At 39.3% G+C, this 17150-nt stretch overlaps 1 protein-coding gene across 7 annotated transcripts in view; it reads right to left on the bottom strand.

Annotated features, from left to right (window-relative positions):
- The window catches only part of PDE4D (phosphodiesterase 4D), a 313664-nt gene that overhangs the window by 35843 nt on the left and 260671 nt on the right, over positions 1-17150 (bottom strand). For all 7 annotated transcript variants that reach the window (XM_040089575.2, XM_040089578.2, XM_040089579.2 and 4 more), the window contains one exon: positions 8424-8536. In XM_040089575.2, coding sequence (XP_039945509.1) covers positions 8424-8536 — 113 coding nt within the window. The remainder of the gene's footprint in view (positions 1-8423; positions 8537-17150) is intronic.

The following is a 17150-nucleotide window of genomic DNA, read 5'->3' as shown; positions in this document are numbered from 1 at the left end:
AATGTTGCTCCATTGCTGGTGATTGGAGATGGTGCTCTTGTCTGTGCAGCTCCTTTTCAGCACCTGGAGCAGGCAGGCAGAGAGAGCAACCTGAACTTGTCCTAGCACAGCAGCGTCTCCCTTGGCTGTAGATCCAGCAGTCCCCCCAGGCAGCACACTGTGCCCACCAGGCACATAGCAGGGCAGTCACAGGGCAGGTTCACCTCTGACCTGCTCAGAGGTGAACAAGATCAAGAGGCAGGTGCTGGCCACTGCCCTGCTCACAGGGTTTCAAGGCAGGGTGAGTAGCAACACTTTTCATCATGCCTTAGCTTGCCTAGATTCAGTTTTATAGCTCACACGGGGACTGGTTGTGAGTTAACCAGAACTGGGACCAATTTCTACTGAGATAAGCTTTATTAAAAAACAAAACAAAACAAAAACAAAACAAAACACAAAACACACACAAAAAACCCCAAAAACAAACAAACAAAAAAACCAAACAACCCCCCCACACACACAACAAACAACCCCACACAATAAAACAAACAAATTAAAAATAAAAATCACAGACCAGAAAATATCTATCTATGATATATTTAATCCTGTGATGAGTCTCCTAAACATGTAAAGTCTTAGCAGGTGATGCCAAAACCCCTACTAATGCAACTGAAACAGGAGAGTTTCTTGCTACAGTGTCTTCATAAGACAAAGTCTGAAGTGACATTTCAGCAAATACCATATTTGTTGTACCAAATCTTCATAAAATAGTTGAAGCTGCCTCCTATTGGAAACACAAAATTGATTAAAAAAAAAAAAAAAAAAAAAAAAAAAAAAAAAAAAGGCCACTTCTTTCTTAAATTCTTCATATGCTGCAGTCTAACATTGACTAAAGCAACAGCCTACCAGGAATACAATGATTCTTGGCTCTAAATACAAGGAGCCACAAATATTTAGATACCTTTCAGTTGCAATGAATACCACCTTATTACTAAGAAGGTGGTATTACTACTCATATCCATGAAGAACTTTTCCAAGAGTTTCGGAAAAAAAAAAATAAATTTGTAAATGTCAAAAAAAGGCACAAAGATGTCTACACATTAACTAAATAATTCAGTTCCCAGAAGAATTTAAAATCTGTTATTATGGTGGCTGAAAATAATGTTGTTTTCCCACATTAAACCCTCATTATTTATTCTTTAATATTTTGTCTGTGTTTTTCTGTCCCATTTTGCTAAAAGAAAGAATCTTTCATACTGCGGCATTTCCTATAATTAAAGAGGCTACAAAAAAGGTCTGCTTGTATATTGGCATGGACCATTTGCTCATATTTTTGGAAAAAAATATCTAGTTACTAGGGTCTGAGAAGCTCTTCAATCTTAAAAGCAGCTAAAACGCTGAAAAGTGTTAAATAATAGCAACCCTCGGTGAGGCATAATGACTCTTTTACACACCTCTTACATCCATGACCTTTCAAAAAGCAGTAAATAAGAGAGGCAGAAACATATTTTGCCTCTAAAGTTTAACATGCAAACTGAATCTGTGAGATTAAAAGTTCCTACCTTTTTTTTGAGCCTTGAAATACCAGTGTTCTTTCTATCAACTGTATTGTCTATGAACTCTAGGCTCCTTTCCACCGGCGCAGAACTGGATAGCCTGTGCAGGATAATTCTGTTGGAGAAGAGTCCCAGAAAAAGTGGAAGGGGCTGACCCCACCACAGAATTAAGATGTTTTGATTTAAGATGTTTGATGTGGTTGCTCACCACATTTACATGACTATCCTAGCAGAAAAACTATGTTTCATGATTTTTCTCATTAGGCAGCAACCCCACAACCCCTATGTAAACAGCAGGATTTGTACAGAAGAGATTCATCCACAGCTGAAGTGGCACCACTACTCCATCCACTTGTTTCAGATAAGATAAATGATAAGGTGGGGCTGGTGCAAACCATCTGCAGGAAAGCAAGCTTTACCCTTTATCTTGCTGCAGCACATCCTTGCACAATACAGCATGGAAAGTGCTATCTCCTTTTATTTTTTCACATATGCACCTATGTTCACCTCACTCAACAATGCAGTTACCCGAGGGCAAGTCTGCTGCTCTCCAGAAGTCTGAGGAGTCTTACCTGAGAGCAAGTGAAGTTGTGTACAGGGAACTACAGTCAAGCCCAGGCCATAAAATCCTTTCAGGCTGACTTCAGCAAATGGAAAATGAGCAGTCTTCCTGGAAAACTAGTCCTTCCTTACCTCCACAATACTCTTGCCCTTTTCTTTTGCTATAAAGTACAATGAAATTGGGGAAGCCACACAAGCATGCATTAATTAAAATTCAGGCTTTCCACTTATTAATGTACTTTGTCGCTGTACGAACTGAAATCTTTAATGAATACAGAGTTTTCTGACACTGCACTGAACAAGCAGTTTCTTGCCAAGAGCTGCCCCTTATCACAAGCAGCACTCTAAAGAGCTAACCAAACCTCAGATTTTCTTAGAGATTTGAGAATTTAAGACACAATTAAACTATCATGTCAGCCATTGAAATGTAATAACATTGTCAGACATTGTATAAGAGTACTGTTACATAACAAACCCTGCATTTACTCATGAAGACAACAAAGTTCTTTTTACTCCTATATTTCCAGTACTTATATTTGATGTGCAGTATCTAACCCAAGTGAATGACTGATGTTTAAATCCTAAGTGGATATGACGTATTATCTTGTCCCTTAACTGGAAACAGGTCGATCTAACCGGTCGCTGAGACAGAGGAGACAATTTTACTCTGGCTGAGCTTCCACAATTAACACAATGCAATACATTGTGTTTTGCAATGCAAAATATTATGCTTTTATATACAAAAGGTAATTTCTGAAGACAAGCTCCTTACTGTGCCATGAACCTGACCCCAAAGCTGGAACCAAGAACACAAAAAAGACAGTGCTAAAATCTAGCCTGTTAACAAAAGACTGACTCACGTTGATTAGTTCTAGACACAGCCTATCTAGGACAATATAAAAAGTACTGGCCACCACAGCAGTTAAGATTTTTCCACAGTAGAAGACAAAGATAAAACAGATGGATTGACTAAATCAGAAGTCAGTCTGTCGTCGGCTGCATTTGTTCTGGGCCTGGGTAAACTCAGAGAGCTACTGCTGGCCTTGGGTAACACAGTAATGCTTCTCCATTCCGTGGGGGTTTTGTGAAGAGCTGCCAAGGGGCTCAGGCCCTGCTCTTTTCACCCCAGCGAGGGTCACGCTGGAATGCTGGCAGTGGGGCTTTCCTGGGAGAGCACAGTGAAGGTAACACAGCACTTCTGTTCAAAGCATTTTAGGTTTACATTATTTTAGGTTTGTTTATTTAGGTTTTGTTTATTTTAGGTTTACATTACGGTCCATTATTTGACCTAAGTAATAAGTTTAGCCTCACTCTTTCCCCAGATATTATGTTAGTCAGGTCCCCATTACCTGTGTGAGCTTTTTGGTGCTGAAAAGATGAAAGGAAAAATACTTTTTAGGAGCAAGAAAATTGATTATAAACAAGCTCAAATTAGCAGAGGAGGAAATGTTGGGGGGAAAAAAAGTAGCTGAACAGATTTAAAGTTGTCTTCAAGTATCATTTTGGTTTACATTAAATATTTACACTTTTTTAAATATAGCATTTAAAAAGTACTTCATTTTAAAAAATAAGATAATTGTTTGAATGTGCAAGGTGGGTGACAAGTACAGGACTATAAATATTAGCCCTATCTTACATTAGGTTACTCTTTGGACTTTAGTTATTTGATAAAATTGATGCTTTGTGTATTTTAAAATCATCAAAAAATATTAAAAGAAATTGAAGCAGTAACTAGCCCTAGTGACTGTCTGTAAATAGACTTCTACTCTACTCTGTAAGCATTTGCACAAACTCATATATAAGCTAGACAATTATAAAAACATCTCTACTTAAAAAATGGATTTGTGTTTAACATGGTCTGACTAAATGAAATCAAAAAATTTTCTCAGCTCTGACATTTAAAAGCGATCCCTGGAGAGGGGTATTCACCTGCATTTGTTGTGGGAAAGAAGTACTCTATAAATGACAACTTCTAAACTCTTGCTCTTTACCAAATATTGGCAAATCCTGCAAAAAACATCTGTGCAGGAGCACTAAAGCTGAAACAAAAATGACTCAATTTGAAAGTTTTCCACATCTAAGTTCCCACACCTAAGTTCAGATACGTAGACACATAAGAGCACCAAACAAGAGATGCTTGCAAAGTCATGATTACAGAAGTGAAAATACACTTTTGCAAATAAGTTTCATTATACATACTCTATGTTTGACTAATCTACAAACAATACTATCTAACAGAGAGCAGCTGCTGCATCTTTATTACTGGAATTTTTAATTTGTGTATTGTCTATCACAGAATAACTCTCAGATCCATAAACCAGGTAGTGATAAACTGCATACTGAAAGAAGACAGTTCTTCTCTCAGAGAATTTAAAATCTATTAAATTTTGCTTTAACCTTATTTTGCAGGAAAACCACAAAACAAAACAACAACAAAAAGTAACCACCACCCCCCCCCAACAACAACTACTAAAACGCATGGTGCTACTCATTAAAAGAAAAAGAAAAATATTACAAAGAAAAAAAAAAAAGAAGAAAATCATCACTCTGCAACTTGAAAATTTTAAAATATCATTTGCTTGTGTGTGTGTGTGTATCAAAGTGCAGCTGTATCTAAAGTTAGAAATCACAATCAACAAGCTAGTAGCCTCTTAACCCCCATACTTTTCAGGAGATATTACTCACAATTCAGTTTAGCAAAAATTGATATGGGTTAGGATCTGTTGAAATCTGAACAGCTAAATAGTGACATCTAATTATGCCATGGGATCCTATCTTTAATTACCAGATTTGTGAACTATTTCCTAAAATTATTTTTTATCTGCTCAAGAAAGCATTACTCAGAAAAACACAGTAATAGTACAGTCCACTGACATAAGGCAATATTTACAGTTCATGATACAGAAAACAAGAAACAGTTTTCCAAAAAAGATAGTTAACATTTTAATTAATTTTCCAAATTTAAGGTGCTTCTTATATGTTTGCTTTGAAGCCTCTCAAAACTTTAAAGGGTTTCTAGAGGAGAATGAAGATGACAAACTTCCTGCACTTTTAGAAAGCTGTGTTTCTCTTGCCAGCACCCAATTTCAGAAGCTAGCAATTTAAGTATACACCAATTGGACTAATTGGATAACAATTAGTCCCACAGCATGCTAGGGCACATCCAGAGGTTGTGGATAGCACTCTGTCACTACTGCTTTAATCAATTTTAAGCAGAGATAAGAAAGATCTTCTAATATATCTGCATTATTCCACTTTCTGTCATCCAAAGCCATGAGCTGGCATGCCATAGACTACTGCCAATTGAGCATGAGGGACATCTAAACAAAATAAACATCCCTGGATTGGGAAACGCTAATGCTAGTCCTACACAAGCATTAAAACAGTAAGAGGATTCCAAACAGATGAAGCAAACACTTCAGACTGTCAACTCACAGCACAGAGAAAGTCTGGTGATAAGACTCACTACCTGGATTACTCCAAGCATTCAGGGCATGAAATACTGTTCCCACCCTGGGTTTTTTTTTGTTTTGTTTTGTTTTGTTTTGTTTTTGTTTTGTGTGTGTGGTGGTTTTTTTTTTTTTTGTGGGTTTTTTTTGTTTTGTTTTGTTTTGTGTTTTTTTTTTTTACCTCTACTATGCCAGCCTTTCCACAATGGGCAAAAGTTCTTACCTAGTGCAGAGTTCAATTCTTATACCACCCCTTATGTCTTGCGTGTGTTTACATAAATAAGGAAAACTAATACTGGTGAAAATGCTATTGCTTACAAAATAAAGAGACAAAAAAGTAAGGGAAGTAGCTGAAAGTTCGGGGGCCCGCGGGGTGGGGGGGTGGGTGGGGGGAGGAATAAAAAGAAAATTAAAAAAAATTAACAATAATAAAAAACCAAAACAAAACAAAAAACCAAACAAAACAAACAAAACACCACAAAACAAACAAACAAACAAACAAACAATAATAAAAAAACCCTCACCAACAATCTGTCAGTCTTGTGGGTTGGTTCTTTAAGAAACCCAGACAAAAGGAAAGAGATAAACACAGTGACAAATTATGCTCTTCCACACCATCAACATTCCTTTTCCTGACTTTCTCATCTGCTTTTACAGGACCTATTCTTCAGATAGAGAACAGAATACTCGTGCATGTTCACTTCTGTACTGAAGTCTGTGCTCTCAGCCTTGAGCAAAGCTTTTCTGCTTCAGTTTCTCAATAAGCCAAAGTAGTTTAATTTACCTGTATGCCTCACTGAGAGGTCAAAGTTTGCAGTTATATTAAAATAGGAGGTAATGTTTAAGTGCTGGCTGTGTTTCAGTAATCAGAATTGAAATCATGTTTTAGAACAATCTGCTGCACCCCTGAAATGAAAGCCCCTCAGCATAATTTTTTCTCACATTATTGTATGGGCTTGCTGGTTTGTATTCAAGATTTTTCACATGCTGGTTAGTGGCACAGATGAAGCTTTGTTGTTCTTTTTGTTTGTTTGGATTTTTAAAAATATCTTATTAACCAAAGCAAAAACCTCCCAAACGAGCAGTGAAAGATGACACAAATTTGTCTACAAGGAGTTAGATTTCCAAAAAGAGAGTGAAAATACATACTTATTCAAATAAATACAAACAAAACATAGTAGCAAACTCAGTAGCACCTTTGAATCTACTTATAGATGCAAAAAAGTTGTCAAATTTTATTTTCAAATGTTCGCTTTTTGTAAAAATCTAAAAACACTTGGCAAAATTTAAAAACCCCATGATTTGCAATTAATTTTACCTCATTCTAGAAACAGCTTACCCTCACTGTTCATCTGCACACCCTCACTGCATATCCATTATAGAGAGTCAAGAAATAAATACTTGAAGAAAATACAGCATTTTGTGAAAGAATGGTTATACAGACATCACAAGTCAGGTAACCGACAGGTGTTCAAACTTGTTAGCAAGGAAAGAGCAGGTTACAAGTGTCGGTCTGATCTCACTGCCATTGGAAACAAAGTCTCAGATTCATATAGTGCTGAAACAGCCTTGGAAACTCTTGACTTTGTAACTCAGGATTCATACACAATAGGTAGTGAGTAACAAGACCTTTCAGGTGCAATAAAAACTGAAAAACGCAGTTCTGAGACTAGCGTAATACCAGGCAGGTAACTCTTAAAATAGAGATCAAACTGGTGCTCAGTCTCCAAAGCCAAGAAAAGCACAGGGACTATTACACTGTGGGATTAAAGTGCACAAGTGCAAGAATACTCAATATCTGACATGAAGGCACGCTTCAATAAGAACTTAAAAACAGTCAATAGTAAATAGCAGATACCTGGTAAAAGCAGTCAAAGCAAGACAGTAAAGTATTAAGAAGGCACAAACTGAGTCAAAACAACTATTTTCCAAGTTAAAGTATTAATCACAAATGAAATGGTTAAAAGATGTTAAAATATCATCAGCTGGTTTTGCAGACAAACTAGCCTGTTTAATTAAAGCTTTCTTTTCATTTCTAATTGTACATGTTGCTGTTCAAGTACTCAGTTGATGAAAAAGATAAAAATAATCTTCGAAGTAACACAGCACTTTTATTAATTCACCTTAAAAACGCTAACTCCATAAATGTGCCTGCATATTCTTTGCAAATCAAAATCAGGGGAAAAAAAGTTTACTTATGAATGAAGGATGTGAAAATCCAATTTCAAATTGCAAAACCAAAGCACATACAGACCATAGCAGATCCCGGCACAGAGTTCCCAGATAATGCAAATCCTCAGCTTCCAGGATGTGAGGGAGGTGCGCACTCTGTTGCAGAAGCACGCCTCTGGATGTAGGTGTGTATTGTGATGGCACTTTGGTTGAGAGCGTGTTCTTTCATAACAAATAGCATTATGAGAGCTGTCATCATCATTGTTTACAAATAGAATCCACCATACAGATCCTCTGGGCTCAAGAACTATCTTTATTACCTTTCATGCTACTTTCTATACAGTTTCTAGGAAAGATCCGTAATTCTGCACGGGGTTCTGTGAAAAGAAGGAGCAACTGAAGAGATTATTGCGAGCAGCCCTGAGCAATCTCTTTTTGTTTTTAAACTGACACGCGCAGTAAGACAGTGTAGCCTTAGAAGACCTGCATCGCTTTCACAACTTGCGCTGAAATTTAAAAGAACGGTGCATAAAACCACAACAGACGCCGCTGCCGCTCCCAGAGCCACTTTTGGGCACTGCTTGCCCACGTCAAGCTTCTCCTCCCGGGGCAGCTCCAGCGCCCCGGCCCCTCCGGCCGCCCCTGACCCCTCACAGCCCCCCGCAGCGGGGAGCGGGGCGGCGGGGCCCGGCCCGCGGAATCCTACCTTGTTCGAGGCCATTTCGCTGACGGAGTGCCTGGTCTGCAGGGTCTCCAGCTGGTCCAGGCACCAGTCCAGCTCCTCCATGGTCTCGCTAGCCAGTTTTTGGTAGGCCTCCTCTGCGAAAAGACAGGGAAAGGCGCGCTCAGTTCGCAAGAGTTTCACGGGGCTCACGGGGAGCGCCAGCGCTCCCATCCTCCGCCGCCCGGCGCCCGGACGCGGGCGCTGCTCCCTCATCCTGCCGGCGCGGCCGGCGGCTCTGTCCCGCCGCCGGGACGCGCTCCGAGGGCAGGTAACTTGGGTGCCGCCGGGCTCGCCCCTCGCCTCGGCTCGCCGCCCGCCCCGGGACCGCTGCCGCCCGCAGCGCCGCCCCTCGAAGGAGGCGTCCGGCTCCGCACCGCGCCCGGCACCGCGGCGGGGCTGGGACGGAGCGGGGACGCGGCTGTGGGGGCACTCACACTCACACACACACGCACAGACACACAGACATACACATACACACACACACACACACACACAGAGACACACAGACACACACAGACACACATGCACACACAGAGACACAGAGACACACATGCACACACGCACATGCACACACACGCGCACACATATACGCACGCGTGCACACACGCACACATACACAAACACACACATGCACACACAGACGCATACACACGCACACAAACACACACACGCACACAAACACACACATGCGCACACACAAACACACATGCACACACACGCACACACACACGCGCGCACACACGCACACATGCACACACACGCACACACATGCACACACACAAACACACACACTCACACACACAGACACATGCACGCACACACCCACACGCATGCACACATGCACACACAAGCACACACAAACACACACGCACACACAGAAACACACACACTCACACATGCACACACAAGCACACACAAACACACACGCACACACAGAAACATACACACTCACACATGCACACACACGCACACACACAAACACATACACACAAACACACACACTCACACTTGCACACACGCACGCACACACACGCGCACACACATGCACACACACACAAACACACACAAACACACACACACACACAAACGCACACACACAAACACACACACACACACACACACAGCCTGCCGGCAGACCCGCTGGGCCGTCATGCCCGTCCTTCTCTTACCTACCCACCGCGGCACTGTCAGAAATTAGCGCGTTAACCTTTACAGAAGCCTGGGGAGAGGTGTAAGAGCACGTGTAAGTGCTCCGAATAACGCTGGCCAGCCGAAGCGCCAGCTGTCAGAGGAATGCTCAAATAACTGCGGTTGTATTTGCTCTAACCCAAAGCCGGCGTGTGTGTGTGCTAGAGCACAGGGTATTGCACAAAGGTATGGGCACAAAGCATGGCATGTTGGCTGTAAGCACAAAAGAACCAATGAAAAATTTTGGAACTGGACATAGGAACACATTATGGGAAATGAACCCAATAATGGTATGGGAAACCATGGTTTAACCAAAATTGCTAAATATTCAATTGGAACTAACTGTCTCACAGAAGTTTCAGTTACAGACAGGAAGACATACCTTTCTTTGACTCCCCAACAAGAGAAAATCTCTCAGTATGCAAATAATTTTGGAAAAACAGTCCTATATACAGAGCGCAAGCCCCACTTGCCAAGCCTGGCTATTTTTTATTCTAATCTAGATCTGAAGGCAAAAATGCTTCTCCACCTTGAACTCAGAGCTGAGTGAGTTTCAGCCCAGGTATCTTGACTTGCAAGCTGTGTGTTTGAAACATCAGGTTTTGGAACGGCTGGCATGGACACATCAGCAACACACAAACATTACACCAAGGCAGAGGAATGTTTCTTCAGTGGGCTTGTTATGGACATCTATAACATCTCCCTTGACTTGTTTCTCATCAAATCAACCTTATTTTCAAAATATCAGACAACTGAAAAATCAGGAAAAGAAATTAACAAAAAATCATTTTCATATAAAACACCCCAGCATGGACTACTGCCAAATAGCTCAGTGCATTACTGTACAACATCCTGGATACTAGACCTGTATCTTTCTATGTTTCTGAGCACATGCTTGGAAACTTCAAGTTCCCTCACAACTTTTAAACTTTGCATATTTGTGGCTATTGCATAAACACCCCACAATTTTGAATAGAGTTCACTTTCATCTGAAAAAAAAGTAACACAAGAAGAAGTTTGAATTGAGATTAGTTGGCAGAACCATTCAATAGAAATTTTGCAGTTCTTGCCACTTCAGTAAACACATTAACCAATATTCAACAAAACCCATTCCCATTAAATTGTAAAACCTGTCATTCAGATGCATACTTACATCAAATGTTGTCTCATCCAAAGGAATTCCCTGGCCAATAAAGTCAGGATTTCCAGCCTGTTTAGCTATCGAAAGAGAATCCATGATGGTCTATAATACAACACACATCACAGATCCCTAGTTCTTGAACACAGTAAAACAAAATTTGTGTGGTGTCATTTGACTGCTAGCCTGAAGCCTACCCAGCAGCAGTTCTTGAAAATCAGATACTGGGAACCATGTTTTTCTTAAGATCTTCCTTCTTAACATCCCTTCTAGTATTTAAGGGAGTATGTGGATAAGGTTTTTCCAAGTATGAAAACAACAAAATAAACTCAAGGGATACAATATTCAGGTAAAACTAATAAAACACTCAGTTTGCTATTTCTTTAGCAAAAAAATATACACTTTACCAATGGCAGCTTACATTCAGGAATCTTTATCTACTATTCACCTTCCCAGTACATCTCAAAGCACATTAGAAAGCAGAATCCATCACTCACAGGTACCTCACCCTCAGGATGCTTCTCACAATCTCCTACTTCAGACTGCCACACTCCAAGAGTCTGATTGCCGTGGGGACCTGACTGACCACCCAGGCTAAGTAAAATTCTGATGGCCGATGGTAGGCTTAAGACTTACTGGACTTGGCACCTCCTGACAATTCTTAGAACTTAGAGCTGTCAGACCAATCTTAAATGGAAATAAAACATTTTCTAAATGATGGCAAAGTACCCATCAAACAAGCACACCTGCAGCTCTGAAGGGCAGAACAACCATAGGAAAGCTTTTTTCTGAACAGTACCAAAGCTCTAAATTTGGCCCACACTTTTGTTGTTATACAATGTGGTGGAAAATGTTGAGGTTAACAGCTTTTCAAGTATAACACTCCGGTGCCACTAAGCTAAGAATAAAAGAATAATTATCAGCTGTGCAGCTTTGAGAGCCTCACAATACTGTTTCTGACTTCTCTGTTACCTCTAAGATAGCACCCTGTAATTAGATCCAGGACTGATCTACTAATCGGGTTTTTTTGTTGTTTCAGACACGTGATCAAGCATCCCCACCCAGATGATGAAGTCCTAAAACAGATTACCTTCCGTAAATGAGAGAGGCATCTTGAAATGTCAAAGGTTCTTTTTATGTCTCATTAGGCTTTAATATGAGGAAGAGAACATTTTAGCACCAGCTGCTTTAAGAATTTGCAAGTCATTTTGTATATGCTTTTAGAAAAAAGGAAGTGACAGCAAGTGCTCTCTTTTCAGCTTACAGATTACAAGCAATTACAATATATGTAGTTTTCAGTATCAGTACAGGAAAAAAAAAAAAAAAAAAAAAAGTGCCCCAAAGAATTAAAGGCTAGCAGAAAGGCAGAAAGAAAAAGCTCTACCATAATCATTTGGTACTGCACAGCTATTTTTTTTAACGAGTGTTCTGTCTGTGTTTATAAAAGACTTGATTCTTAGCACAGTGCCTAACACACGACTATAGATGGCTGCAGTTTAATTCACATTGTTATTTGGGAACAATTTCTGTTCAAAAATTTTGAAGGGATAAAATTACTATATGGCAATACTTATATAGAGTGTCCGCTTTACGTAATGGTTGGTCATGACTTTCATATATGTCGTTCTGCTGTTCCTGGAGAACAATAGCAAAATTACACTTTTCTACAAAAGGAGAAAAGCACTTAAGTGTATTTGTACTAACCTTTGAAGTATTGTAATGAATTTCAGAACAGCAAAATCAAAAAATAAGTACAGATTCTTTATTATTTTCTGGCCAGTTGAGATCATCTAAGTGATGCAAAAAGACTGGAAAAGAGCTGACTCAGCAAGCACACAGCGAAGGGCTTTGCCCACTTCCCTTAAAACAGGAGTTTTTTGGAGGCAAGGCAAGATCTCTGCTTAGCAGTGGTATGATCCACATAGTCTTGGCATGTCTTTTGGACCTGCAGGCTGCTGGAAGAAGCTCTGAAAACCCCCAGGCTATTCTAAATGAACTGAAGATCTAACCAGAAAAAGAAGGTCAAAAAAGGTGTACACCCCCTGATAAACAATGCTAAAAACAAACTGGTAACAATAGATGAAAAGAAAGCTGAGCTACTCAACAAATTTTGGTCACAATCTTAATTTCTCTCTTTGCACACCTTTCAAGAGCATGGAGAGATGGATGGGGACTGGGATAACAAAGTCCATTGTAAGGGAAGATCAGGTTTGTGACCATCTAAGGAACACTAACATAGTTAAATCTCTGGGACCCAATGAGATACATCCCAGAGTCCTCAGCTAAATGGCTGATGTAGTTATCAAGCCACTCTCCATGATATTTGAAAAGTCATGGCAGTCAGGTGAGAAGTCCTTTGTGACTGGAAAAGGGGAAATGAGCCCATCTTTAAAAAGGGTAGAAAGGAGTTCCCTGGGAACCACTGACCTGTCAGGGTTACTTCTGTCCCTGGGAAGATCATGGAGCAGATCCTCCAAAGGCATGGAGGACAGGGAGGTGATTTTGAGACACCAGCACAGCTTCACCAAGGGCAAATCCTGCCTGACCAACCCAGTGGCCTTCTGTGGTGGACTGACTGCATCAGTGAGAAGGGAAGGACTGTGGATATCCTAGACTTCTGTAAAGCCTTTGACATGGTCCCTCACAACATCCTACTCTCTAAATTGGAGAGAGATGGATTTGAGAACTGGACTGTAAGATGGAAAAGAAGTTATTTGAATTGTCACATCCAGGGGGTCATGGTCAAGGACTCAGAGTCCCAATGGACATCAGCGACATGTGGTGCCCTCAGGGGTCTGTACTGAGACCAGAGTTATTTAATATCTTCATCAGTGACATAGACAGAGGAATCAAGTGCATTTTCAGCAAATTCGCAGGGGACCCCAAGCTGGGAGGTGCTGCTGACACACCTGAAGGATGTGAGCCACCATTTTTCGTCATGAAACAGTTTTTTATTTCTCTCGTGGTCTTAGAACAATCCAAATATCTCATGTAACAATATTCCTGTGTACTACGACTCTGTGTCAAGGGCAAAAGGATGAAAGTATGTGTTTACATTGTTATGAAACCAGGTAACAGAAACAATGCACATATCTAGGAAGAGGCTATTGGGCTCTTGGAACAGGCCTATAACAGTTAGTTTAGTGTAAATAAAACACTTCTGATTCCTTTAAATAAACAACCATAACATTAGACTCACTCTGTGGTTTGGTTTTTCTGTGTGGGACTGCTGACTTCTGCTGTTTTTTTTTTTTTTTTTCTGGATCATTTTATGCATCTTTTGGGGAAAAAAGTCTCGAACAAAGTTACGCATTCTGATATAATTTGCCCCAAAGCCTAGAAGATTTCTAAATGAAGTATTTGCAAATTCATTTAAATAAACAGTCTTGAGATGCCATAGTAAGACAGAATATCAAAAAACTCTCTTCAGTTGAAGCCAAGCAGAAAAACATGCATTCAGTACAAACAACATAGTTAAATTTACTGCCTCAATGACAAAGCACACCAAAATTTTGCAGTGTGAATGTTTAAATACACTCTTTACTATTATCAAATATTCAGCAAGGCCAAATGAAAGTTTTTTGTTACCACTCATCCCTACCCAGTGCTCCTTTCCTCTCTGACCAATTTGGGAAAGTACTAACACATTTCTTACTCCACTGCCTGTAAGAATTTGCCAGAAGGACCACTGTCACTCACTCACAGGTGAAAATAAGTAAGCCTTTTCATCAAGAAAACAACCTTGCCCAAAATGAAGAAAAAGAGGGAAGCTCTTGATTTTCAAGTAGCTCAAGTAGCACTTGAATGTCCTTTTAAATGTCCTTTTAATGTATTTTTATTGCTTTTTTTAATGAAAAAAATGCATTTTGAGCAAAAGTCTGTTTAATTTTTTAAATCTCTTTTTCTCCCAACAGTTTTGAGAAAATTGTATCAATTCTATTCTCCTGTGGAAAAGAAGTTCAATAATGGATTCATTGCTCAAGTTGTTTTCTTATCCTTTTTTTTAATTATTTTTGTATTTTTATATATATATTTGTTTGTTTGTTTGTTTGTATCATAGGAAAAACTATTTCTTCTAGTGGAGACTATATATCCTCAAATAAGTTTTCTCTGTAGTTGTATGCAGGTTTTCTTTCCAAGAAGGGTACTGCTGTTGGTTCAACATGAAGAAAGAAGTGAAAGATTTTCAAAGTGGAACAAAGGTAACAGGTACAAACTAAACTACAGGATGATCCCTCTGAACATTGCAAAACTTTTACTGGGGGGGGTGGTGACTGAAAGCTGGCACAGGTCGTTCTGTGGAGTCTCTATACTTGTAAATATTCAAAAGCCATCAGGAGAAAATCTAGGCAACCTGCTCTAGCTGCCACTGCCTGAGCAGTGGGATCGGACTATGTGGCCTGCAGAAGTACATTTCAGCTTCAACCATTCTGGAATTAAATTAGCAATTGAAAAAAAAAAAAAAAAAAAAAGCCATTTTTGTAAAAAAGTGGGTGGCTCAAATGGCCATGCTGTCATGTTTGCAATTCTGTAACAGTCTTTGTCCCTGCTAGAAGTAATCAAAGGATATTACACTGTTCCCATCCAGATTTTGCTGAGGAGCTCATTTCATATATATTTCTATGGATGTTATGATGAAAACAAGAAATACAAATCACTAAATGTAAATGTGTAAAATTTTACTATTAAAAATACCAAGTCATAGTTTTGCTTTACTGCTTTCTTAGGATGTGTAATCAGAATATGAAGAAACAGCTCAAGTTTTTGTCAAAAAGTGCCCATTAGAAATCACCAGCTTCACTTTTAAGCAGATTACTACTGTTTTTGCTTGACATGTCAGTAGCCCTAAAACCTAGAAACCCTGTTCTGTAACAAAATATTTATTAGCAACTGGAACTTGCTTAGATCAAGCTGAAATGTGAAAATTAGAGGTTCCTTCTAGGAAAAAAATGTATTATATCTGTTTCATTTTGAGTGTACTTTAAAAACTTTACAAATACATATTCAGATATCACTGTGGGAATAAAATAAAAATAAAATTATCTGTAAGTACCAAAGCAAATAAAGTCTGTTTCCTTAAGCTTTCATGTCTTCATGTACTTGACTTTACTGCTAAGCTTCCTGACATGAAATGGCGCAGACTGAGCTCACAGTACATTTAAAAAATACAAATGCCACAGTTTAAAAAAGGCTTAATCTGTCTTTGCTAAAAAACCTGAGTAGAATTCCTGGTACCTGATAAAGTGGGAAAATGGAATAAAAGGTTTTCAAGAGTTAGGGCATTCACTTTTGTGTTCCTCATATAAATCCTCTGGTGTCTAATAACAAATGTATTCAAACTGCATGATGTGGGGTTTTGTTTGTTTATTTGTTTGTTTAAAGACAATGTTATGGGCTCTTCTATAAATTCACCATTTTTGCATGATTTTTACATAATAAATTTAATAAATCACCACCTTGCTATCAGATTTAGCTTGCAGTGAGTGGTCAGTGATTTCAAAAGGCGGCTATTGGAAATGCACACCTATTTCCTAAGGGAAGCACTCTAAACTGCCCAACTGCTTTTGGTGCTAATTCTAATTTGAAACAGAGGTGCATGATATTGCTAAGATAAACTAACTTAACCAATGGCAAGATAGAGCAGATAGAGAGAGGCTTTATCTCAGAACCTCAGATATTGCTGGAGAGAGAAAAGTTCTCAGCCTTGTCCCTGTAGCCGGAAGAACACTCTCTTTCCAACAAGGCAAAAGGAGAAATACAAGAACATACAACTTCAATCATCTTCATTCCTTAAGAGAAGAAAGGGCAGCAGCATGAATGAATTTTCCTTCTTTCCTTTTGTGAAACTGTTCTTCCCTCCACACACAATTAGCTGGGTTATATTTACACAGCACAGAGAGGTTACACTTCTGCACCCTTCTCTAAACTAAGAACAGAAGGAACTGGTAAACATCTCTTTTAGCTTCAATATTTATTTAGTTTTTAAAGCTTTGTTCCCAGCTCAAGTGGTGTCTGAATCAGCCTTTGGGTTAGCAGCACACTCCTTATCACTGGACTCTCATGCCCTACTAATGACAATGGAAAAATATGAAATTCTTTTCTGAATAGATACTCTCAATGGATTATTTCCAGTGAATATGTGCTGAATGAGACCCATACCCTACAAAATACAGACCCTCTCCTCTATTTCTTGTAAAATCCCATACTTCTCTGTGACAGTGCTGCAGAAGTGAATAACCCTTTTGCCTACAAGTTATAAGACTAAGATGGTGGATAAACTCTGTTTTTAATTAAGTAATTCTAAAGTAACTGTTATCTAACTATTGTCATAAATATTTTTATAATCACCTCTGTTTTAGCATATCTGCTTATAAATGTATTCA

The sequence above is a fragment of the Hirundo rustica genome, chromosome Z, assembly GCF_015227805.2.
Source record: "Hirundo rustica isolate bHirRus1 chromosome Z, bHirRus1.pri.v3, whole genome shotgun sequence".
Classification (NCBI taxonomy): domain Eukaryota; kingdom Metazoa; phylum Chordata; class Aves; order Passeriformes; family Hirundinidae; genus Hirundo; species Hirundo rustica.
The sequence above is the reverse complement of the archived record's forward strand: the minus strand, read 5'-3'. Positions and strand labels throughout refer to the sequence as shown.